We start from the raw sequence: 25,024 nt of genomic DNA, 5'->3' as shown, positions 1-25,024 counted from the left end.
CTGGTTGCTTCGGCTGTGGGCTGGTGGCTCCCGCGCACGGGTTTCTGGGAAGCATGCGCAGTTGGTGGCTTCTGCGGGCCTCCAGCCCGCGCAGAGCCTGATGGGAGCCGCCGTCGGTGCCCCTCAGGCTGCGGCCCGGTTTGGGTTCAAATGTTACGTCTTGTTAAAAGCAGAAGCCAACCTGCCGGGCTTCTGAGAGCCATGGCGGGCTGCCCGGGCCTTGTGCCTCGAGGTGTGCCGGGGTGGAGGCGCAGGAGCTGCAGGGCCGGACGGAGGCCCCGGGGCTGCGGAGCTGTGATGGAGGGGTGGGCCGCAGGGCCTGCTGCGGCTCCGTCATCTGCTGGGCCTCAGGTGCCCACGGGACACTGGCTCCATGCTGTCCCATCGCCTTTGCCCGGATGGTGGGAGAGCACAGAGACGCAGAGGGAAAGGAGCAGCTGTGAACAGCCAGGATGGACCCATCTGCCAGAGTGCTGGGCCCAGGCCCTGTGCAAGACCGATCTAGAAGGAGGAGAGGTGTGCTGAACCAGGTAGGCCTCCTGGCCTGGCACCCTAGCTTAGCATGGCGTCTTCTGAGGAAGCATCAAATTATAACTGAGAAATGATCTTTCCTGATCCAGGAATGGATACAGAGCAAGGGGGAAAGAATATTTAAACACCCGCCTTGAGAACTAATGTGAATCGTGGAAAATATAACCCAGGATCACTACTGCTGGCCTTTAGCATTTGAGAGCGGTGCCAACAAGCATGCCGGTCAAAGGGAAACCCTTGGCTTTTGGGCATATGTGAAAGATAGGAATCTCTACTTCTAAATTCTTTTGAACTATTATTTTCCTCCTCTCTTGGATTTTTTTTTCTTCATCAACTTATGACTTTCTTTGACAAGGGAGGCTTGCTGAAATATGCTTCCATCATAATTGTATCCCCAATTCCCCCTTTACACACAAATCCCCGTTCTTTAATATTTCTCTTCTTTCTAAAATTTCTGTCCCATTTTATTTGTGTTTTTGAAAAAGTATTCCTAGGCTAAAAAGTTTGAAGATTGCTGCTCAAGTTTTTTTTTTTTTAAAGCAATTATAAATGTTTTACAAGCAGCTTGATTTTTATTTTCAGAGTGTCTATTTAAAATAATGTACATTTCTAGTACAAAATTATCCATTGAATAAAACTTAAAAGTCCTTCAACTTTTTATACTTCGCTCATTCATACACAATTGATTCAAGGTAAAGAAGTTATTACTCTGTAATGTCAGATTTTTAAATTAACCAGTCTAGCCCCACCCCTCGAAATTTGCTCTTAATGTATGTGGCAGATTTGAGGCTCAAGGGCAATTCCTTGAATTCTCATCTGCTTTTATAATTTATTAAAGTGAAGGTATACAGCCAGAAGTTCAGATAGATGACACAAAAGTATAATTTTTTTGTATTTTTTTGACATATCACAGCTGACATCTCATTTCAGTTCTTCATGGCTAGTTTTGTGTTTAGGCAACATTTCTTATTTCTATGTTCATCAGAATATTAGCAAAACAGTTTCCTACTTGTTCAAATAATTAATTTGAATATGTTTAAGAGGTTGTCTTCCCTTTTTATAATCTTAGATACATTAATTAGAATATCTTTGATGTAATAGCCCAGTTTTCTTCTAGAAGAATTATCTTGCTATCCTTGAACCAAAAAATATTGACAATCTTTAACATATATAATAGTATTTATTGTTCCCTTGCTCTGCTTAGAGAATATCAGAATGATAAGATGAAATCATTAGATTCTGTTCATTTAATTTAACAGTTTTAAATTGGACATTATTAAATTTTCTTTTATTGAATTATGTGTTTCTTTTGGATTGAAGCAAAATGTTCAGGTTGCTTATGAGATTCTGCCTTTGGCACAACATCACTAATGATTTTAACAGGACCTTGAAATAAAGCCACAGAAAAATCTGTCAACAATGATATCGAAATGGAATATTTTTTAGATTAAAAATAATATTCAAATCATTTCTGTTTGAAGGAAAGGGCCACAGTGGGCGATTGATCACTTTAAATACAATCAAAATGGCAGTGTCTGCCTAATTGCCAAAACAACATCTGGCCACATGGAAAAATTGAATGGCAGTTGATTTTGACAGGGATTAATGCCATTATGAAATGAATAGAGAGGTCTATTGTGTTATGAAAGTAAAGCTAGACCATTACTTTTCCTCTAAATTTTTAGACATTTTTAAATTTCGGCGGGTATTTTTTTTTCCTGTTACCGGTTTATTTTCTCCTTGAGTATACCTACTCAAAGAGACTTTTCTTTTTCTTATGTAATGTTTAATTGAAAGACTCTATAATGTTTCTCAAATCTTCCTTATGGAGAAAACAATGAAATATGTTTTTTTGTTGGTTTTTTTTTTGTTTTTGTTTTTGTTTTTTTTTACCAGTCCTGGGGCTTGAACTCAGGGCCCGGGTGCTGTCCCTTAGTTTCTTTTGCCAAGGCTAGTGCTCTACCATTTGAGCCACGGTTCCAATTCTGGCTTTTCTGTTTATGGGAACTTAGGAATTGAACCCGGGGTTTTGTGCATGCTAGGTGAGCAGTCTTCCACTAAGCCATGTTTTGTGTGTGTGTGTGTGTGTGTGTGTGTGTGTGTGTGTGTGTGTGTGTGTGTGTGTGTGTGTGTGTGTGTGTGTGTGTGTGTGTGTGTGTGTGTGTGTGTGTGTGTGTGTGTGTGTGTGTGTTTACAGGCTGTATGGGAGTATGTGAAGTTGGTGTAGATCTGTAGAATTTATGTCTTCATTTTAACTAAGATGATCTCTTCTCCTGGTCTTTGAAAAGTGTCTCTCATTAGTGACTACTTAATGGCACATTTATTTGAGCCACTAAATTGATCTCTTTATTTTTTAATTCTTATTCTTTGTACATTCTTGAATTGCTGTCCTGTCCAGTTTGTTTTCTTCACCTTACCACCCAACTTTGTACATGTATGAAAAAAAACTACCTTTTTCTCTTATATTTTTACATACTTCAGTGTTACATTTTGATCTCTAAGTTACATGATTCTGTAAGATGTTCTGTATGTTGTATAGCATTCAGGCTAGCATCAATTTTCCCACCTAACAATCCTAAATTCCAAAACTTCTGTCAATCCACTGCTTATTGTGTTTTCAATGGCTATTCCAACGTGTTATGACTCACCTTTAAATCCTTATCTTTGGCGTGCTTCTTTGAGAAAGTACAGCTTATAAACCTGGAGGTGTTAGAGTCTTGCCGAAGCTTGAGAAACAAATTATACAATAGTCCAGCAATACTAGTGTACACAAGCAAAGAGTTCCAAAACCTTCTGAAATTTTTTTCTTTAGGTAGAGAATGCCATGGTATTTCAATGCTGTGAAATTGTCTTGAGGATAAAATAATGTAAAAGGCAAGCAACTATCTTTATAGAGCAGAGTCAAATGGTGAGAATTCATGTTCTGTTGGGCATTAAAGAAGAAAAATGAGTGACAGATCTTGATAGTACTCTAATAGGGAATAATACCTTGATGAATAATTAAGGATGAATAGAATTAGCCTGATAAATTGGGGGGAGGGAGGGTAGAAAGAGTCCCAGGAGTACTATATAGTTCAGACAAAATGATGGAGGGTGGAATGTGTTGACAAAATGTGCCACAGACTAATGTAGTTGGAACATGGAGGTATGATATGTTGAGAGAGAGGATTCTGAATTAGAAAGCCAAGCACAGACATAGTTACATAGAACACAAATATCAATTATCATCTTCAAATCTGAAGCATATCCAAGCTAGTACATATCCCCCAGAATATATGCACTGACTTTGAATTTCAGTTACATATTTCTTCCAATATAGTAGAGGTCAAATCTTCCAAGATAATTGGGCCAAATCTGTCATTTCTATAGAAGCCCTGTGTTGCATTGACCAAAGAAAACAGCCTATGTGAGGCACAGTCAATGGCATAGGAAATAAGCACGGCACAGGAGAGAGCTAATTCCTTTATGGTGATGCTTTGATTTTTCATTGCCAACCTGATAGTTTAAATATGCTCATCACATTTTGGTTGAGAATTATATTTTTATTACAATGTATATTGTTGAGTGTCTTTATCTATTGAAGATACCTTTCTACTTCTTTTTCTTAGAATAATTTATATTATTAACCTGTTTTCCTATTAAGTTATTGATCATTCTCTCATTGATTAGAAAAACAGTCTTATCTAGGGTGGTCTCCTTTTTCTTGGGTATGGTCCTTGTGTACCTTTTGGTTTTTATAATACCTCTTGACATTTTGTTGTTTTTGGTCACTATACTGATGGACTTTTTATTCACTGGTTTTGTGATGTCTGTGTTTGATCTGGTGTTACTTTCTCCTCCCTAAAATTGCATTTGAGTTTGTTCAGGTTTTTTTTTTCTTTCCCCTAGTAATTTATAGCCTTATTTCTTATGTTGCAATCTCAGTCCATTTGGATTTATTTATTATTATATTAATCATAAGTACTCAAATAATATCAGTTGGATGACAAGTATATTGCTTACAAATAGAAAAAAATTGTGGATTTTTATCTACACTTCTCTTCTTTTTTGCTGGTCATTCAGTATGACATTGTTTTATTAATTAAAACTATACTGTGTCTTAAATGTTAGTGTACTGACCCTTTTGTTCTTGTTTTTTTAGCATTTTTTGATTATCTGTTTTTAAAATTTAGCGTGTTTAGTTTTTTAAACATATAATAGCCTTTAATTTTGTACTCTTTAAGTACATGTATTGATTTATGATGGAGTCATATTTTTATGATATTGATATGATGCTGCTTATGCAAGAACTTGGTCTGTTTTTTCATATAGTTTCAAAGATTTCTTCAGAAAAGTCTTGTCTATGAATGAATTTATCCTAGTATTCAATATTTTGGTTATTAATGCTAATATAGTCTTTTTCCCATTGTTTCCAATAGCTGTTGTCATTATGTATGTACAACTATTGATTTCTACTTATGACTTTTATTTTTCAATGTAGTTCTGTTATCATAGTACTTTAGGAGGTGTTCAGTTGTTCTGGGTCCTTAAGTGTAAGTACATAAGACCTAATTCTAATTCTTGAAATTCTGATATTACCTATCTTATTTGGGAATTTTCTTTCATATAAAAGGCTTTTATTATTTTCTTTTGTATTTTAAGATAGGTTTTACTTTCTAGGAGAATAGTCTATACACTTGTAATCAACTTGAGCTCAATTTTCTGTTCTTTTGTTATGAAATCAGGAGTTGGTTAATTCTTTTTCCTGTATTTTTCCTTTAAACTTGTTTGGAAAGATTAAACAAATTAATCTTGGTGGAAATCATTGATTTCAAGGTAATAAAAATTTGATAATGGTTTATCAAATAAGCTAGAGTTCTCATATTCTGACCTTGGTCATAATTCTGTTTTTAATATAAGTTTACTTTTGTACCTCTGGCTTTTTAAATGATAAACCCAGAAAAGATGCTTAGTTTTAAAGAAAATTAGGAGCATTATCTTTTTACTTTCTCACATTATATTTAGCAAAATCAGTATATGAAGAATGTTTATCAAGCTATTTTTTTCAGAAGGTCATGAATAATGACCCAGCTAGGGGGATTAAATCAATGTCAAACTGGGCTCTCCTAGCCGGAAGAACATTCGTGATCTTAAATATACGATTTGATTTTCTTAAACTGTGCTTTGAAATGTTGACATGTCTTGAAAATGGGTAGTCTTTTAGCCTTTAATAAGATTTATACAAGGTTTAAAGTGAAATGTTTCTAATTAGGAATCTATGATTTCTAAAGCCAAGTAACATTTCGGTGTTTTGTTTTGAATGATGTGCTGTGTGACACCTGAGTAGGTCATCAGTTTTAGGAAAATTTCCTTTTTTTTTTTTTTTTTTTTGCTGTTGTCTTACTGAGGATTGAACCCAGGGCCGTGTACTAAGAAAATACTCTACCCTTTGACCTTTTGAGCCACAACCCCTGCCCTCTTGTTCTTTCATTTTTGAGACAAGGTCTCATCACCACATTTGGCTGAGCAAGCCTGAAACTTGGGTTTCTTTTTCTGCCATCTTTCCAGGAGTTGGTGTTACAGGCATGTGTCATTGTGTTTGGCTCAATTTACAAAGTATAATTGAAGTATAATCTCTCTTTTTCCTTATTTGTGAAAGTATGCACTTTGAAATTTAAAATTTTAATAGGCATGACTGATTTAAAATACAGGTAAAAATCAATAGTTCTGTAAATGCTTAATTAGCATTTCAATGAATACATTTATCTGGAAATACCTAATTTCTTTTTTCCTTTTTTTATACTGTGCATAGTTTTAACTAAAATATTTTGTAAATTGTGGCTCACTTTTGTTAGCAATAACTTGGAGAAGAAAAAGCTGTATCTTTGGCATTAGTTCTTTAGAGTATTCACAAAATACAGATTTTCTTGAATACAGTTTGCCTTTCAGGGTTTCTGACAGTACAAAAATTTAGCTTGCCTTTGAATTTTTCATTTGATGTTTTAGAATTTTGGATAAAGTCAGAATCCCTTATATTTATTTTCTCTGCAGGCCCAACACTATTCCATCCATGTGACACACTTAGTATAGTAGGAAACTGCTTTTATTTCCTTCATTTAGATGAGGAAATTAGGTGATTTAGTAAATACAATTGTGTTTATTAGAGAAAATGAAAACTGTTACTGGAAATTTCAAGAATGGATTCATTTGATGATAAAAAAAAAAGAATCCTCTTGAAAACACCATTACTTTTTGTAGATCGTTTTTGTTTTTCTGATTATCTTAATTGAAGGTAGCCCAGTTAACTTTACCTATCAAATATCTATTTTCATGTCTCATGCCAGCATATGAATATAGAGTTAGGGCATTCTTTAAAGAGTCAACAACTTGGCTCAGTGGCTCATGCTTGTAGCCCCATCTACTCTGGAAATAGAGGATTTTAGTTTGAGCCAGCTGGGCAAAGAGTTAGTCAGACTTTGTTTCCACAAACAAGCCAGGTATGGTGGATCATAAATAAATAAATAAAGTAAAAGACAAAATAGAGTTGCATAGCTATCAGTTGCTAGGAACACTCTTTAAACTTTTAAAATTGGGTAAATACATGCATAATAAAAGCTTTGGGGAATTATATTTTGATTTGTCAAAGGAGAGATTATAAAAGTGGTCAGCTACTGAAGGTTCACATCTGTAATCCTAGCTACTAAGGAGGCTTAGAACTGAGGATCAAAGTTCAAGGCCAGTCCAGACAGGCCAGTCCAAGAGACTCTTATTTCCAATGAACAGCCAGAAAACTGGAAGTGGAGCTGTGACTCAAAATGGTAGAGCACTAGCCTTGAGAGAAAAACTAAGGGATAAAACCCACACCCTGAGTTCAAACCCCATGACTGACCAAAAATTTGGGAAACCTTACAAAGCATGTTGTATAACTTGTTATAACTTGTTAAAGACTTATACATGGCTAGACACTGGAAGGTCATGCCTTTAATCCTAGCTGCTCAGAAGGTTGAGATCTGAGCATCATGGCTTAAAACCTGCCCGGGCAGAATGCCCAGGAGACTTTTTTCACTCTAGTTAGCCAGCAAAAAGTCAGAAGTAGAGAGATGACTGAAGTGGTAAAAGTGCCAACCTTTAGAGAAAAAGCCACACAAGAGCTTGAGGCCCTGAACTCAATCCTCAGGCGACACACACACACCTGTGCACTTGCACATACACATGTACACTCTCATATGATTACATTACTAGTAAGTCATGGATAGAGCTCTTTTAGTGAAGAGGCTTTCCAACTTCTGGCTGTATGCTGTTCTAGTTAAAAATCCAGTAGGGGACGGGCTGGGAAGGTGGCTCAGTGGTAGAGCGCTTGCCTTGCATACCTTTGGCCCTGGGTTCAATTCCTCAGCACCACATAAGCAAAAAGAAAAAAAAAAGCCAGAAGTGGCGCTGTGGCTCAAGTGGTAAAGCGCTAGCCTTGAGCTGAAGAGCTGAGGGACAGCGCTCAGGCCCAGAGTTCAGGCCCCACGACCGGACCCCCCCCCCAAAAAAAAAAATCCAGTAGGGCATACTCACATTGCAGGGACTGTGGTGCTAGGCCAGTCAAAGTAATAAAGATTGTGAGACCCCCATCTCAACAGAAAAACCTGGACGTGTCATTCTACCTATGGCAGGAAGTGTAAAACAGGTTGATTACTCTCCAGGCTGGCCTGATCATAAATGTGAGACCTTGTTAACAAATAAACAAAAACTAAAGCATCCCTTCAATAAGTGAACACCTGCCTTGCCTAGCAAATGAGAGGTCCAGGATTCAAACTTCCCGTACAGACAAAAATTAAAAAAAAAAAGGACACAATGCGCTGTGAATAGGTAACATTCATGTATATTATGAATAAGATTTTCACCATTCACTCTGTATATTCAAAGGAGCAGAGAGGAGATAGATATGTGTAGCTAATTTAAAAGAAGAGCATCTCTTCCAACTTTAGTTAGTTTTCACTTTCATTTGTGCTTATTAGTTAACCTAACAAATAGTGTGCATATTTGTGGCAGAAAAATTCAATTGACTGATGGGTACCAAAACATTTGACAAGTACTGTCTAACGAAGATGAACAGAAATCACTTTCTAGCCATAAAATAGTGAACCAGGTACCAGTGGCTCTTGTCTGTAATCCTAGCTACTCTGGAGCCTGAGATTTTACGATTGAGGTTCAACACATTAAATTCAGGACACTCTTAATCTCCAGTTGACCAGCAAAATACTCTGGAAGTGGAGATGTGGCTCAAGTCGTAGAGCACCAGCGTTGAGGGAGAAGATCGAGAGCACAAGGCTCTGAGTTCAAGCCCCAGAAGTAGCAAAACCAAAAGAAAAAAGAAAATTATGAATCTCTTTCCAGGTTGAGAAATTATGTTGTAGGAAGTTCAGTATCCAGAAACATCTTTAAAAATCATGTTTGCATTTGAATTGCATCCCTTCTCTTGAGTTATGTTTTCTTCACTCAGATGAAAAGAAAATACCTGGTCTTCATCCTCAGACCTTTTGTTTCAGGTCCAGTATCATTTTTATTAAGGAACAACTGTTAGCAATACAAAATAGCTGTACAATGAGAGAAAGTAGAAGAAAACATGACATCTCTTGGTCATATTTTATTTTATTTTTTAATAAATGATGTTTTTAAGACAAAAACTTCTAGAAACCAGCAAATTAGTCCCTATATTTTCGTTCTGGGTTTCTAAAAAACTGAGCACATTTTAAGGGGAATCTTTATACACATTTAAAATATGTTGTGCATGTATTTTAGGGGAATTATTCTTAAAAAGAGGACCAGTCTACAAGAAAGGTAATGCTATTTCTGATATATGTTAGTACCATGAATGAAGCCCTTATATTGTTCTTTTGTTTGTAGTCCACTTTGATTTGAAATTGGTGTATGGTGACAAATGGCCTCTTCTCATTTTAATTATCATAAATAGGGCTGCAAATATAATATAGTTGCTCTGGCTACTAAATGAGATGATGCACATTAAATGTTTCTTATGGGTATAATGTCCTGAAAGGAAAAAAAAATAACAACTATCATTTTGAAATTTAAAATATCCTGGAGAAGATAAAAAGTAAGATCAGTAGAGGAAGCAGTTATTACAAATTGTGTTATCTCTCTGAGGGAAGAGACTTGAGGTTCCAAGGTGAGCATATTTTTGAGGAAATAGATCTTAACATATATAATCAGTCTACCCCAGCAAAGTGACGGTAGAAAAGGCAGGAGACAGTAGAAAAGGGATCTCGGTGTTGTAAACTATTATCGTGTGCCAGCTTTCTAGCCTGCGAATACTATGGATCATTGAATTTTAGGCTACGGTCTTTAAGTATTTTTCTGAAGTGGTATTACAAAACTCTAAAGTCAGAGTTTAAGCAACATGAAGTAGATTAGTGCCCAACGCTCTGGGTGTCTTTTCGTTGGGCTTGAACTCAGGGCCTGACCATTGTTTCTTAGCTTTATCACTCAAGACTAGCACTCCACCACATGAGCCACAACTCCACTTCCGGTTTTCTGGTGGTTCATTGCAGGTAAGAGTCTCATAGACTTTCCTGTCCATGCTGGCTTTGAACTACGAGCCTGAGAGCTCAGCCCACTGAGTAGCTGGGAATACAGGGCGTGAGCCACTGGTATATTGCTGGTAAAGACCTGGGTGTCTTACAGATAGATGGACATTGGTTGAAATTTTCTTTGTCTTTTTCCCCTGAAGTGGAAGAGTTTTAAATATTTGGAAGAGAGAGGCCTTTAGAAACAAGTTAAACAGTGCAGGAAGAAGGGCTTTTCTTAGTGCCTGTGTGTCATCTTAAATCAATACAATTTTTGTATAATCTGACACTGATTATGTTCTAACCTTATATAGTTATAATACTAAAAAAAAAATAGCCTTCTAGATTTCATGAAGTCTGAAAGCTAAAGCTGTATGGTAGGGAGATGGATGGATGGATCCATCGATCAATTCATATAATTAAAGTGTAAGCTGTACCTATTTGCCTATTTACATATTTCTATGTCAATTCTTAAAATAAATGCTATTTAACTATTCTGTCCTAAAGGAAGGGGGTGAATTCTGTGCATTTAAAATAAGGAATGAAATGTTAGAAATGTTTGTCTGAAGTAACAATTGAAGAAAGGGTTAAATTTGGAAGTAACTTGCTTATGGTCTTAAAAAGTTCCTGATCTTTCCTTAGAGCTATTTCCAGCAGTTTTCTCTAGTGTATCTTGTATTTCTTCGCCTGTGTGACTTTCCTCTTTATATTTGCAATGGTAACAACACAAGCTACCAAACACACTTTTTCGAGTTCATTCCATTTTCCATAATACTGCTTCAGCAATGTCAAAGAGTCTCATTACACAGAAAATCATCTTCTAGAGTTTCTATTTTCTTTTGTGCACTTGGTCACCTTAGAATACATGTCTGTACTTCTGTGCCTGTATTTGTAGATCTTACTTATAATGCTTTCCATCGTAAGTATTACTCAATCCAGTTCTCATTCATTTCCATATTTATTTTGTTTTTCACTTTTCTTGCCATATTCATCTTAGAAGGCTCAGATACTAAATACTTAATTTGGAATTTTTTCCATAAAACTGTTATTAATAATAATTAGACTTCTTAGAAATAGTGCTTTAATTTTTTATGGCCATTTGTTATATTGGTAGACTTTTAAATATATTTTTTATTGTAAAGATACTGTACAGAGGGGGTTACAGTTACATGACCAAAGTAATGAGGACATTTCCTATGGAGCATTGTTACCCCCTCCTTTGTTTTTCCCCTACCATCCCTTTCTTCCCCACCTTCCCAACTCCTCCCTCCCCCCACCAAAGTTGTAAAGTTCATTGTCAACATAGTGTCTTGTACATGTCATTGTTACAGTGGGTCAACCTGTATCCTATTTCAACATTTTGTTATTTCCCTTCCACTCCCCAAATTAGAAAAATGTAGATACAAGATGCAGAGCACCGGAATCAAATACAGTGAAAACAGGGGTTACACCATGGGGGAAGAACATACAAAGAAACAAAAAAAAATGTCATAGTACATCATATGTACATTAAAAAGAACAGCAAGAAAGATAAAATCAGCTTATATGGTCATATGTACATTGCTTTGATAAACGTTTAATATTAGATACAGATGTTATCTGAAAGCTACAGTTCCTATCTCCCTATTTAGGATATTATAACGTACACTGGGTTGTTGGCTCTGATATAGAGACTACTTGGTGAATAACCAGTTATAAAGCCTTTATCATAAAGCTTATATATATATATATATATATATATATATATACACATATATAACCAGTTATAAAGCTCTTATAAAGCTTTTCTTACCTCTTAAACAATAACAAATTTGCTAAACATGAAATAGTGCAACATTGGAATATTTAGCTTACAAGTTGATAACTTGTAAATGTATTATTTAGTATTAAATATTATATTGATTAGTCCAGTGCCTAGATTTGACAAGACATTTTGGGTATAACTTTCCTTTGATTTAGCCTCTTAACTCTGGCAGAAATTCATATTACAGAATTCAGATGAAAGCAAAATTCAGCCAAACATTTGGGAATTGCATTCTCTTCAACCATCTACATATAGTCTTAGCACTGAGATTTAAAAACATTTAATTTTTAATCACAACTCTCTGTAAGCCTCCTGAGGCCCATAAGAAACCTTCCCACCATCTTGACACTTACTCTAAATTTTCAAAGATAAGCTTATTCTGTATTTTGTCTGAACAAATGAACGGTCGTGTGTGATTTGATTTCAGGCCACAAATGAGCTTTAAGCACGTATGACTTTAAAGATTTGCTCAGGGTTGAACTCTGGGAAAGTTCCAGGTGTGCATATCTAGTCTCTTCTGAACTGTTTAAGACCTAGGGGCTGAAGTCTGTAAATAAGCATGTTTCTTAGGATCATCGAGTTCCATTTGTTGAAAATGATCATTCCATGGATGGCCATCTTTACAGGGGCCAAGTCTTGCTATTTAGTTCCCAGTCTATCTCATCGCGAATTACAGGTGATGTCACACAATGATTGGTTTTTGAGGGGGGCACGCTGAGATGTAAAGCTAACTTTGAAGCCATCTCCCATCTCTCTGTGTGCTCTGTATGTTTATTGGACACTTGTCTGCTGCCGTGCACCTATAGTAAGGCAGGAGCGAAGCTAGGGAAGATCCAGACATCTTTTCACATCATCTTTGGTCTCAAACATGCATGCAGGTTTCTTACCTGCACAGATGACCTTCTGGGCTCGCTATTTCTGAGAAACAACGAGAGGTATCGCTGGAGGAAGACAGCAGCAGCTGCGACCATACGGGTCTCAGCATCCTGCCTTATGGCCATTATCTTTGTTTCTATCTTTATGCCGTGTCTCCTTCTAGTGAGCTCTTGGCTTGCTCCCTCTCCCTACCTCCTCCTCTTCCTGACTCCAACTCCCAGGGCTCCCTGGGAGAATTCAGCCTTCCTCCTTCTTCATCTGTCTCTCTTGACACAAGAAAAGTCAAGATTCCTTTGACGGAAAAAAAGATTCCAATTTCTTAAAAGCACATGGAGCTCTTTAGCTACCTTAACCTAATTCCTGAAACTACCATTAGCAACAGAAGAATATTTGTATACATATATAATTGGATATGTATATATATATATATAGTTAGCACACACACTTGTGTGCATATACATATGTGTATATATTCAGCTGATGTCTAATAGACACTAAGTCCCTTAAAGGTCCAAAGCTGAATATTTAAAATAAATACAACCACTTTCTTCATTTTTTATATGTAGAAATGGTTGTTGATGTAATAAAAAATAATTTGAGACTGATGACAGGAGAAAGTAGTGAGTAATATCCTTTCCCCTTCCTCAATTGCTGGGAATGAGAGTGAACCAGCATAAAGTCATTTTTTTTTTTTTGCCACAGCCCTTGTTAACAGTATTTTTCAGGGTGGATCATAATTCAATGTTTTGTTAATGTCTTAACTCCATAGTGACAAGCTTCCATCTTATTACATATGAAGTTTTTAGTATGGATGCCTAGGTTTTTTTTTTTTTCCAAAAAGGTATCTCATACAGGATGGACCTGAATCTCTTTGTTATTTTCAACTTCTGTCTAAGAATGTATATAAGCTTGGAAGGAAAATTTACTAGTATGAGACTAATAACAATTTTCTTTTTCTCTTTAGAGTATGTGTACAATGTGTCATTATGTGGGTCTCGGAAAGCAAACTTACTGTCTGCCTGTCGCCAGGGTGGGGTGGGGGGAAGCTGGGAGTTAATCAAACTGTGTTGGGGTCAACCTTTGTGGTTTTAAAGGCCCTTAATGTTGCCCAGCTGCAAAATGAAAGAAATTGGGAGGGGAAGTTGGAGGCCGGGAAGGGGGGGGGCTGGTCTTGGTGTGGGGGGGGAGTATGGAAAAGAACAAGGAATCTGGCTTTTATTTTATTTTATTTTTTTTTTAAAGTGAGTTCAGTGGCAAGCCTGGTCATTGGTTTTGCAGACTGTTGAACCATTGTCTGCTCCATTTCCAGAATAGCCCACAGTTAATCACTTTGGCTTTGAAGGGAATTTCCTCGTGGAATTCTCCACAGAAAATCTAATCAACTGACCTGCCCTCTCAACAATGGAAGGCTTTTTTTCTCCCCTCTCTCTCTCTTTTCCCTTATTGGGGCAGGCTCTGTAATGTAGCCTTTTGTGCAAGAATGAACCCTCCTAGTAGGAGTGGAGCATGTGTGTGTGTGTGTGTGTGGCTGAGTGTGTGTGAAGAATTCACACTCTCTCATGTTGGTGAGTGTGTGTTTGTTCCTGGTTAGATGTTGCATGCACAGGACAGCCTTCGTCTCTGCACGGGTGTCTGTGTAAGAGTCCGCGCGCGCGCGCGTGTGTGTGTGTGTGTGTGTGTGTGTGTGTGTGTATGTGTATGTGTGTGTGCGTGTGCGTGCATGGCTTTGTCACTTCATGTCAAAAGTACATTACCTGATTACCTTCCTCGCCTGCCAGATTTTTATCTAGATAATTGGAACGGCTATGGAGGTTGTACTCTGCCAGGCTGCTGGGGATCTGTAAAGCTTCAGTTTGTCTACCTTGCTATTGGTGGCCGCCTGGACAGAGGAAATTAAAGGGTGGGGGACATTTCAGACCCCTTGATCAGCCCCTGCCCACCCTCCCCCACCCCACCCCAGACACTTTGCCAGTCCCATCATCCGGGAGTGATTTTTTGTTGTTGCTGTTGTTTCCTTTTTTACATTTATTTGGGGTTTTGGCATCTTTCATCCGGTCCGTTGGTGCTCTGTTGGCATGTGTTTACCTATCCCCTTCCACCTCGCACATCGCTGTTTTATGGAGTTTGGAGCAGAAGAAACTTTCCTTGGGTTGCCAGGACTTCAGCAGCACTTTGTGGAAAAACTGGAGCTAACAGGGAGCCGGCCCGACAGAGTGAGTGACAAGTTGTTTACAGGTTTCCTTGAAGGGGTCCCTGCTATATTTCAATCTGTCAAAGTTGCTTTTCTTCCCTTAGAACAATGCCTGATTGTTGTGTGTGAGTGAGTGAGTGTGTGTGTGTGTGTGTGTGTGTCTGTGTGTGCGTTTCCGTGTGCGCTTGGAGAGAGAGAGAGACTAGAAAGGGGTGAGGAGTAGCAATTCTTTGTGTACAAATGTGATTGCTAAAACCTATTTTATTTTATTTATTTTTTGCTTAATTAGTTCACGGATGCAATTGGAGCAGGGAATCTACGATTACAAAGATTCCCTGGGAAAAAAAAAATACCGGCGACTGTATTTTATGAAATCATTCTGCTGTGTGTGCGTGTGTGCGTGTGTGTGTGTGTGTGTGTGTGTGTGCGTGTGCGTGTGCGTGTGTGTGTGCGTGTGTAGGACTTTTATTATTTAGACAGACACAGAGAGAGTCTGGGATACGTGTTAAATGACTTGACTTTCTCACATTCGGCGATGTCTAGAAGAGAGAATTAAAAGGAAAGGACAGGCACCCTGAGGTTGTCTAATGCTTAGCAGTCAGTCCAGAGCCAGCTCTCTTGCTCGCTCTGAGTAAGCAGACCCTGCTGGAAGTGCACTACCCCTTTAAGAGACTGGCCAAAGAGTCCTAGGAGAGAGAGAGAGAGAGAGAGAGAGAGAGAGAGAGAGAGAGAGAGAGAGAGAGAGAGAGAGGAGTGAGAGGAGGGGAAGTGGGGGAGAGAGGGAGAGAGAGAGAGAGGGAGAGAGGGAGGAGAGGGGAGGGAGAATCAATTGGTTTGGAAGGTTTGGGCTCACTTGACAGGTTCAGTTGGAGCGATCCTAGGTGGTTGCAGTGACAAAGGGAATTGTGCATTTGAAGCATGCTCACTGACCCTGATTTACCTCAGGAGTTTGAAAGGTGAGTACAGTTCTTTTGGTTTTGTTTTTAATCCTCTTAATAGGATTGAAGTACAAACTCTCCCGGTTTTCCAGGCAAGTCTGCATCAACTGCAAGATGCTCTTTAAAATGTGTATATGTGTGTGTGATTAGAGGAGCTGCTAGAAAGATCTTCTGCAATCTTGTTAGCGGATTTTTTTTTCCTTGTGGTGGTGGTGGTGGTGGTTGAACTGATTACATGGAACTGATTTTTCAAAGTCTCCTAGATTTCTGTGAAGCTCTCTTCTTTCTTTCTTTCTTTTCTGTAAGTGGTAGTCCTATAACAAGAAAGTCAATGAACGAGAGGCATCTTTCTCTTCTCCACGGACTCTGGCTGGTTCACTCTCACTTTCTCTGCCTTCATTGATTGCTCTCCCCCACCCCTCCCCACACACAAACCCTTCACCCTCCCTACTCTGTACCTTTTAAAAATGCTTTTGTGCATTGTTTCCTGCTCAGAATCTCTTTGCATATAATTTCTGGAGTGACAGAAGGTTTTTTTTTTTCCTTTTTGCTGGTGGTTAAAAACAGAGTCTTATAAGTTCCTATCTAATCCTTTGGTAAAACTTTGAAGCTCCTCAGAAAAAGCACATGACCTTTTGTTGATATGAGAGAGAAAGTCTTCTTTCCCCCTCAAAGATAATTTAACATCACAGTTCCATCTTAGTATTTACTCTTGAAGTGCCAAAAAAAGGGGGGGGGGAGAGGACAGAGAAGAAAAGGAAATCGTCTGCCCTCTTTATAAGTTTTAGTGATTAATTTCTGCACTGTCTGAACTGAATTTTGCTGGACTACATTTTTCCCCTTTGCTATGGATGCATATAAGTGTATTTGTAGTTAAGTTGTTCCTATTTAGAGAAATACAAGCAATACCTTTCCGTTTGATGCTTCATGTAAAACAGGGCTTCGTAAAGATATTATTTTTTTGCCTTGCTCTTGTCCTATAAGTACACATTGCAATTTTTAAATCTTGAGTTCTTCTCCCAGCAAAAGTTCATTTTATGCACTATAAATAGATTTTTGTTTGCCATTAAAAAGAATTCAAACTTTGTATTCTGTATGGTGAAATTTTTTTTTTAATTTAAAGCTAAAAAAAGCCAGGATGCATGATACCCAGGCTCTTTTTTTTTTCCATTTTCATGAAAGCTACCTTCTGTATAAACATTTGTTGTATCTGACTATGCAATGAAAGCTAGGTGCTAGACCAGCTGGTTAAAAATATGCTAAGTCAAGCTGTTCATCGCTCAAACGACTGAATTTGATATGAAAAGACGAAAAAAGAAAGGACAAAGATTAAAACAATCTAGAAGTGAAGCAATAGTAGAGAAAGAGGATTGAAAATAAAATCTCCATTTGGACATGGTCACATAGAATAGATACGAGATTCAGATCAAGGAAGAGAATAAAACTGCCAATGTGCATACTTAGATACTGTCTTTCTCTCACCCCCCCACCTTTTAATTTTAAATTAAGAAGATGCATCTTTGCTAGATAATTTCACAGAATGGTTGAGTTGTCTTGGACAAGTTTTGAATTCATTTCCAAAGTTTTATGTATTAACTCTTTGAATTAGCATTTATTTGCAAACCTAGTCCCATTTTCTTGTGCCTAGAAGTGGCCCATAATGGAACGCACTATTGATTAATGTAACAGCATGTTAATTTAGCACAGTAAGTTTTCTAGCCTGTACAGTTACACTTACAGGATGATTTTCCTTAATTCTAAATTATACGTTGGGTTTATTTTTGTATTTTTTTCTTTTTGCAAATAAAACTCTTGATTTCTAAGCCTGTTAACAGACTGTGCTTATAAAAAGGTAGTTACATATTAACAGCTGTAGCCAGTTTCTCTATATAGACAAGCTTCCTGCTGGCAACTTTATTTGTATTTTTTCAATTATCTCTTTTTAAGCTAAAACTTTTCCCTTTCCTATTCTGATGCTAATATCTCTCAACATTGTTTCCTTTTTTTTTTTCAGTTTTCCTCTTCTTGGTGAGAATTTCATGTTTAGTCATCCAGAGGCATGCTTTCTTTAATGACTAATTAAATAAGCAAATGATAATCAATAGGGCTGTTAATATAGACAGCATATTTGCAAATACCAGTCACTAAAATAATTTTGAAAAATGACATACTGTATAATTTCTTTGTAATTTCCTTCTTTGGTTGTAGCTGATAATACATATAAAACCCTCAGTAAATTATTACTGTTTGTTTACAATAAATTCATGCACGAGCATTTCTGCAGCCACTGTCATCTTCCATATTATGCATACGCAATGTTGAATATTACCATTCTCCAAAGGACCTTTCTATGGATGTATGCTACTGCATACATCTATGCATGTGTGAGCAATGCCTTTTGCCTTTGTAACTGTTTGCCACTTTTCCTGAATAAGAAGTTGATTCTTATTGACTGTTGATTTTTATTCTATTTGCTCACCTGCCATCAGTGACAGCTTATTCGGAAAGCTAAAGAGGAGACTTGTAAATTTCTTTCAGAAGTAGAGAACTTTGGTGTAGGGGAATATATAAGTTGCCTAGGGCTGATGTAGTGCAGAAGTTTTTGTGATGTGTTGTGTTCATTTGATTGATAAGAGTATTGTTCACCTGGTCTCCTTTCCAACCTGTAGTCTTTTTGAAAGGAGGAATGATTCCAAACTTCGGTAGCACCATCCAAATCTGGGTGTAGGTTAGTACGTGTGTGTCTGTATTTTTACGTGTGTGTCTGTATTTTTACCTGTAGGTATGAACGTAGGCTCTAAGACTAATAAATCACTGTTACATAGTGAAGAAGTAGTAACAGTTTCATTGTCTGTTAATACATGTTCAGAGAGTAGAACAAATGTAATTGCTTTTAAAAAGTAAAAAGCTTGAAATTCTTCATTTTTCACTTCCTGGCATCTCAGCCTCAATTGATTACAGTTGCTAAAAGACATGATTCCCAGGTAGCATTTGAACAGGCAAAATATGTTCAAAAGGATAATTCATCGGAATTGTCTTGGAGGTTTTGCCATTTAGCGGAAATACAGATGGGAACATGGTGTAAATGTTTGTAACAGCGTCACTAGAGTGCCTGAGTGAACTCTCCTAAATTTCTCTCAAGAAGCCAGTGACTTTGTACATTTATCTGACAGTAAATAATGAGACATTGTGACTTACAGCTTGTCATTTGAGAATATCCTCTACTTTCCTGGTATTCCTATGAGGACAAAATTGAAAAGATTTATCTTAAACTTCAAAATTAGTCTCTCCTCAATGTAAATCAGCCATTTTCTGATAGTTCATCAATAATAGTATATTCTATTTCTTTCCTCTATGTTTATATCTTCTTGCTTGTAATACCATAATTTTATGACTAAACTGTTTGTTACATGTTCTAATTTCTTTATCATAGAGACTTAATTAAAAAGCAAAACAGTCTGGTAATATCTAGAAAGGGAAAAGCAGTGGTGCTGAAGGTATTGGTGTGAAGCAAATTAAGCTTATTGTATCATCTGAAAATGGGTATAGATAACAGAAAGCCTGTTTTCTAAATGCTGTTAACTGACCATTCCAGAATGTAGACCTTCTCCTACAAAACTCCATATAACCACCACATTTATTCATGGTCATATGGACTAAAGAAATATATTTGTTCCCATTCTAAAACTTTTATATGTTTTTTTCCTCCTGGAAGAAAAGAAACACATCTAGAGTTATTTTGGGGGGGGATTTACAAAATTGCCTCCAAAATACTACTAGGAGAATACAAGATTATCTCTGACATTATTGGCATTCAAATAACTTAAAATCTGACCATGCTGATTAAATATTTATTACCCAGGCATTTACTTAGCTCAGTTGGAAACTTTTAGTCGGAACTCATTGCCGTGATAAGTACACTCAGGTGAACAGGTACCCCTCGACTTCTGAATCAAGAGAAAAGTTACCTGTGCACTATCTTTCACCTCATGAAAATAGTCAGCCTCCAAATTTGATACTGCTCTGCTCCCTGCTTTTGGCCAGTTGATTTACTTTTTTCCCTGGCTACTACATTTTAGAGGAAAAAGTACCCATAAGTGATTACATGCATAGCTTTTATTTGCCTCCCGGTCATTTACAAGCCAGCTAAAAGACCTTGATTTGGAATGCAGCTTTTGTGCAGTAATTTCTAACCTAACCTTGGCTCCCTCCCTCACCGGAGTGTGGCTCTGAAGATGTAGTCAGAGAACTTATTTTCAGGAAGAGCTAAGGGTTAACTGCCAGGTGGCATGGTGCATGGCCCTGTGTTCAGCAGAAGTGACAAATGAGTAAGTGGGTGAGCATTGTCATGGTGGTATGGACAGTGTCATTTAAAAATAATATTTCTCAGATAATAACCCCATGGTAAACTATCTGTCCATTTTTGGGGAGCTCTGATTTGCAACCTCTATCTAGGATTATCTATGAAGGGCAAAGAATCAAAGCTAGTCCTAGTGTGATTGTTAAGCATCTGGCTCTTCTATAGCATTGGGAGCATGCATTTAGAAAGCAAAATGACCTTTATGGATGAAGTCTTAGTCTCACTGTGTGTCCTTTCCATGATCAATTCCTTCGCTACCTAATGCGTATGTTGTATGATGCAGATGTGCACTGTGTTGTCTGAATGCGGGCCTCTTAATGGATTAGTTAAGTAAGTATAAGCGATACATTCTGGCTTATTTGGCAGTTTGTTATTCACTTGTAATTTCAGTGAGGTTAATCAAACAGCATGGGAAATAACCCAGTCGAAGTTTTGCTCTTTCATTAACTTACATACAGTTTCACCTTCTTTCTAAAGAATCACCTTCTTTCTAAAGGAAAATTCTTGTTGCACAAATATGTGGATTGAATTAGGACATTGGAAGGTTCCTTCCTTCCTTCTTTCCTTCCTCCTTCCCTTGCTCTCTTCTTTCCTTCCTTTTCCTCCTTCCTTCTTTCCTTTCTTCCTTCTTTTCATCCACCTTTCTTTCATTGTTTTCCTCCTTTCCTTCCTTTATCTTGCTTGCTCTCTTCTTCCTTTCCTCCCTCCCTCCCTCCCTCCTTCTCTACCTCTTTCCCTTCCTTCCTTCCTTCCTTCCTTGTTTCCTCCTTCCTTCCTTCCTTGCTTCCTTTCTTCCTTCCTTCTTTCCTTCCTTCCTCCTTCTTTCCCTCCTTCCCTCCCTCCTTTCCTCCCTCCCTCCTTTCCTTCTTTCCTCCTTTCCTTCTTTTCTTTCCTTCCTTCCTTCCTTCCTTCCTTCCTTCCTTCCTTCCTTCCTTCCTTCCTTCCTTCCTTCCTTCCTTCCTTTCTCCATCCTTCTCTCCCTCCCTTCCTCTTTCCCTCTCTTCCTCCCTTCATCTCCTTTTCTACCTTCCTTCCTTTTTTTCCTTTTCATTGAGTGGCAGCATTATCACTGATATTACCAGTGAAATTTAACCAAAGGCTATTGCTAGAACAGGAGAAGGAATAGCTCAGGGTTGGTGCCTGCTTTTGGACATGCATTAGGAGAATGGCTCATATTTCTTCTTTCTTGTTAATCAGAGGCTGATGAGGGCACAGCCTCTGTTTTCTGGGTTTTCTTCATTCTCCAGCAGTCTGGAGCCTGGTCCACCTTTCATTTAGTCTGTTCCTCCCTACTTTGGGCGTTCATACATCTCCTCTGGAGATACTGTGGCGGAAGGTTCTGCTTGTCCAAGGGGGGAGCGGGGCGGGGGGTGGGGGGGATGCATTTCTTCACACTCAGTTATCCTTTTCTCTTGGAGTCTGAGTGTAAACGCCCAGCAGTGCTCTCTCTGCTTTTGCCAGCCTGAGGAGTCAGAGCCTGAAAGTTGTGTTCAGCTCCTAATGCCTTCATTGTAGAGCTTGCTGCTTATTGGACTGCTGGAGAAAACCAGACCGAGACAAGATTGAGAAGAATTCTGGTGAGAATTGTTTATAGGGATATGGTATTTAAAAAAAAAAAAGAATGTAGTAAACAAACAGAATTGTGGCATCAACAAAGATAATTAGCATAAACAATGTCGTTTTTAGGACAGGTGGTTTCCAAAAACAAACAAAACATAAAACCCAAATATGAACCCAATTTGAATGCTGCCAGTTTGGAATCGCGGAACCTTAATCTACACTTGATTGGAATTACCCAGGTTTGTTGATAAACTTGTTAACGTGCATTTTCTCCTTGCTTTTGTGTCATTTTTCCCTCCCGATCATTATGGCTTTTTGTTACTCAGCTTGAAAGTAATTAATCTATTACAAGGTAGTTTAAGGACTTTTTGCTCTTGAAACATGACAGTAGGAAAATGGGGGAAAAACAAAAAGAAAAACAAAAACAAAAGCTTGGAGATGTCCTTAGACATTCAGAATTAATATCCAATCTTAATTCAGACTGATTATATTGGTTCATTGTGTTTCAAATCTCTTTCTCTCTTCTCTATCCAAATAACCTTGTAGTCACTTAGCTCTGTAGTATTGATACATTTACTATGATGCTGTTTTTAAAAATATATCTTTCTCTCCCTCTCTTACTGTGGTTAAATCATCATCTGTGCTTTAGTGTTTCCCTTGTGCTTATAATTTTTCCTCTGTAACTTGGTAAAGTTGCTTTTGTGGTGTGCAAATGTATCTGGTGGTTGTGTGTAATGAGCATGCTGGTTATTGAGAAACACCTTATCTAAATCTACTATGCTGTCATGATGAGTTTTAATCTGCTGATATTTCGGTTTATGGCTGAATGAGGTTTTTTTTTTCCTTCTTTATGTCTTGTGCTGAAATGTTTTGATTTAAATGAAATGTGGAGTGTGGAGACCAGAGAGCTGTTTATTTTTCTTGTATTAAGGATCAAAGTTCTATATCGGAGTTTAAAAAGAAAAAGAATTTTTCTTCATTTTCTCCTTGAGAAGGAGAACTAAGAATTCCAACCGGGTGCTATCTAGTATCCTGTGGTCCCTCTGCAGAAATGAGAGCACTTATGAATGAGCTTTGGAGTTTTTGGAGTCAGGGGGAAAAATGTGTGTAAACTAGCAAATTCTATCCCATTCATGTGCTATGGAGATTTCTCGTATTTCAGGGACAAAAATAATTTGGCTACTAACAAACTAGGGCTATCTGCCAGTACCAACACATACTGTAGGTATGTGGAGCACCATTTGAAGCAAAGCTACTGGCAGGAAAGGCAGAGAAACTTTCCTATGTTACAGAGTTTCTATTTCTGCTCTTCACATCTTTGAAAGAACGTGTGTTTTAGAGAAGAATATGTTAAAAAAAATAGGAGAGAGAGAATCTTGCTTAAAAATGTGTGTGCAGCACCACTTGCGTATCTGTTCGTGAAGGAGATTGTACTAAGAGTGCATTTTGCTTCTGACACACTTACCTCCCTCACGCATCCCAGTGTTATATGTAAGTTGCATGGAAAACTAAGAATTACATGCATGGTGAATGAGTGCTATATGAGGTCACACAGCGGACCCTCCATGTTTCTAAGATCTCAATGTTGGTGGTTTAAGGAGACAGTTGGGTCATCTGCAGAAGTTTTCCAGGCTAAGGAACATCATAGAGTGAAGACAGGAAAGAGTTAACATGATTCTCCTGTTAGTAATTTCTTAATCCAGTGGTGAAAGGAACACAGAGACACAAATCATATATTCTTACTACATTGTTAATGGAAATTTACTTCAGCATGGAGTCAAGGTTTACAGTAGTACTCACTTTGGTTTTATTTCCTGATTTTATATTAATCAGTGAAGAGATTCCGAAGGATTGATATCTGTATTTGAGAGCTGCTCGTGAAACTCCTACATGTGATCTATTGACGTATCAGTGTAAACCATCTTATACTTATCTAATTAGAGGGAATCCTAGACATAAAGAAACACAGGACCACATATAAGAATCATATCCACACATAACTGGACAGGAATTGAAAAAAAATGTTATTTTTCTTTATGTGATTCACTGTTCATTCCCAGTTAATAGAGAGTGCTTGGCAAAGTTCAAAAATATTCTTGTTTTGGTTGTTGAGTTAAATTGTTATTTTTTTTCTGTCGACAATTTTTTCTTTTGGTTATTTACTCTGGACCAGAGCTTATTAGGCAATAGTTGACAAAGTCCAAAGATTTTTTTTTTCACCTCCTCTTGTCCTGGTGTCTCTTTGTTTTGTCCTCATTTTTTTTTAATATTTGCTATTGAATTTCATAATACATTTGAAAGGAGATTACAAGAAGATATCACATAAAATTAAGGTCAATATTTCCTATGTTCTTTGTTATCGTATAGTGTAAGAGGATTGGGTTGATGACTCATTAAGGTAACATACAGCATTCTCATTATTTAATAGAGTACAGAATACACTTATTAAACTTATTCAACTTTTGATCCATTTACTTAATCAACTTTGACCTGGAGTAAATGATAACAAACAATATCAGACACAGATGGTCATTTCTCTCTAACCCTCCTCTGGATGTGAAGAAAACTTTAACACTCCCAGAATCACAGTGGCCAAGAAATAGGAGAAAGCAAATAAAATGTGTGATGTTTCTGGGAGTGAAACCTGAATAGAATTTGGAAAACAGAAGGATAGACATTATTTATTGTGCCCTAAGAATTATGCAATACAAATCTTGGTAGTAGTACAGTTGTATCTGACAATCTTCACATTTCTGGAAGAGTAAAATGCACTGAGTCTGGGCTATAAACAGTTGAAAAAAATGCTTAGTATTTTAACAGCATTCTGTTCGAGAACTGGAATCATATCCCAAAGCCCTGAGAGCAATTTAAGAAATCAAAGTAAAGGAGCAGAATATGGAGACGTCTATAAATAAATTAAAAGAGAATGGGGGGTGTGGTCTCTAACATTTTATGAAGGATTTGTTTCATAGATAACATTGAAAAGTTTGGAATTCAGGAGAATTTTTTTTACTGATAAACCATTGATCTCTTGAGTAAATCTGATCCAATATTTATGAAGCTACAGTTTGAGTCTCTTGATAGGAGAAATTATTTCATAGAAACACAAAGAAACTTTTAGGCCTACTTTGTCATTTTTAGCACAGAATGCTATGGTGTATGCGACAGAGAGGTATAATAGTATGGTGCTTTGGGGCATATTTAATGAAATAT

General features: G+C 37.4%; 1 protein-coding gene across 12 annotated transcripts in view; it reads left to right on the top strand.

Annotated features, from left to right (window-relative positions):
* Positions 1-25,024, top strand: part of Sox5 (SRY-box transcription factor 5) — an 857,426-nt gene that overhangs the window by 458,378 nt on the left and 374,024 nt on the right. For 6 of the 12 annotated variants that reach the window (XM_070011787.1, XM_070011785.1, XM_070011784.1 and 3 more), the window contains exon 1: positions 15,779-15,909. The exons of 5 other annotated variants lie outside the window; for them this stretch is intronic. In XM_070011787.1, coding sequence (XP_069867888.1) covers positions 15,872-15,909 — 38 coding nt within the window. In that variant the 5' untranslated portion in view covers positions 15,779-15,871. Of the gene's footprint in view, positions 1-15,778; positions 15,910-22,013; positions 22,051-25,024 lie in introns of those variants that run through there. One more of the 12 variants, XM_070011781.1, reaches the window with a different exon arrangement.

This window comes from Dipodomys merriami, unplaced genomic scaffold (genome assembly GCF_024711535.1).
Source record: "Dipodomys merriami isolate MVZ:Mamm:240054 unplaced genomic scaffold, mDipMer1.0.p SCAF_84, whole genome shotgun sequence".
Lineage (NCBI taxonomy): Eukaryota > Metazoa > Chordata > Mammalia > Rodentia > Heteromyidae > Dipodomys > Dipodomys merriami.
The sequence above is the reverse complement of the archived record's forward strand: the minus strand, read 5'-3'. Positions and strand labels throughout refer to the sequence as shown.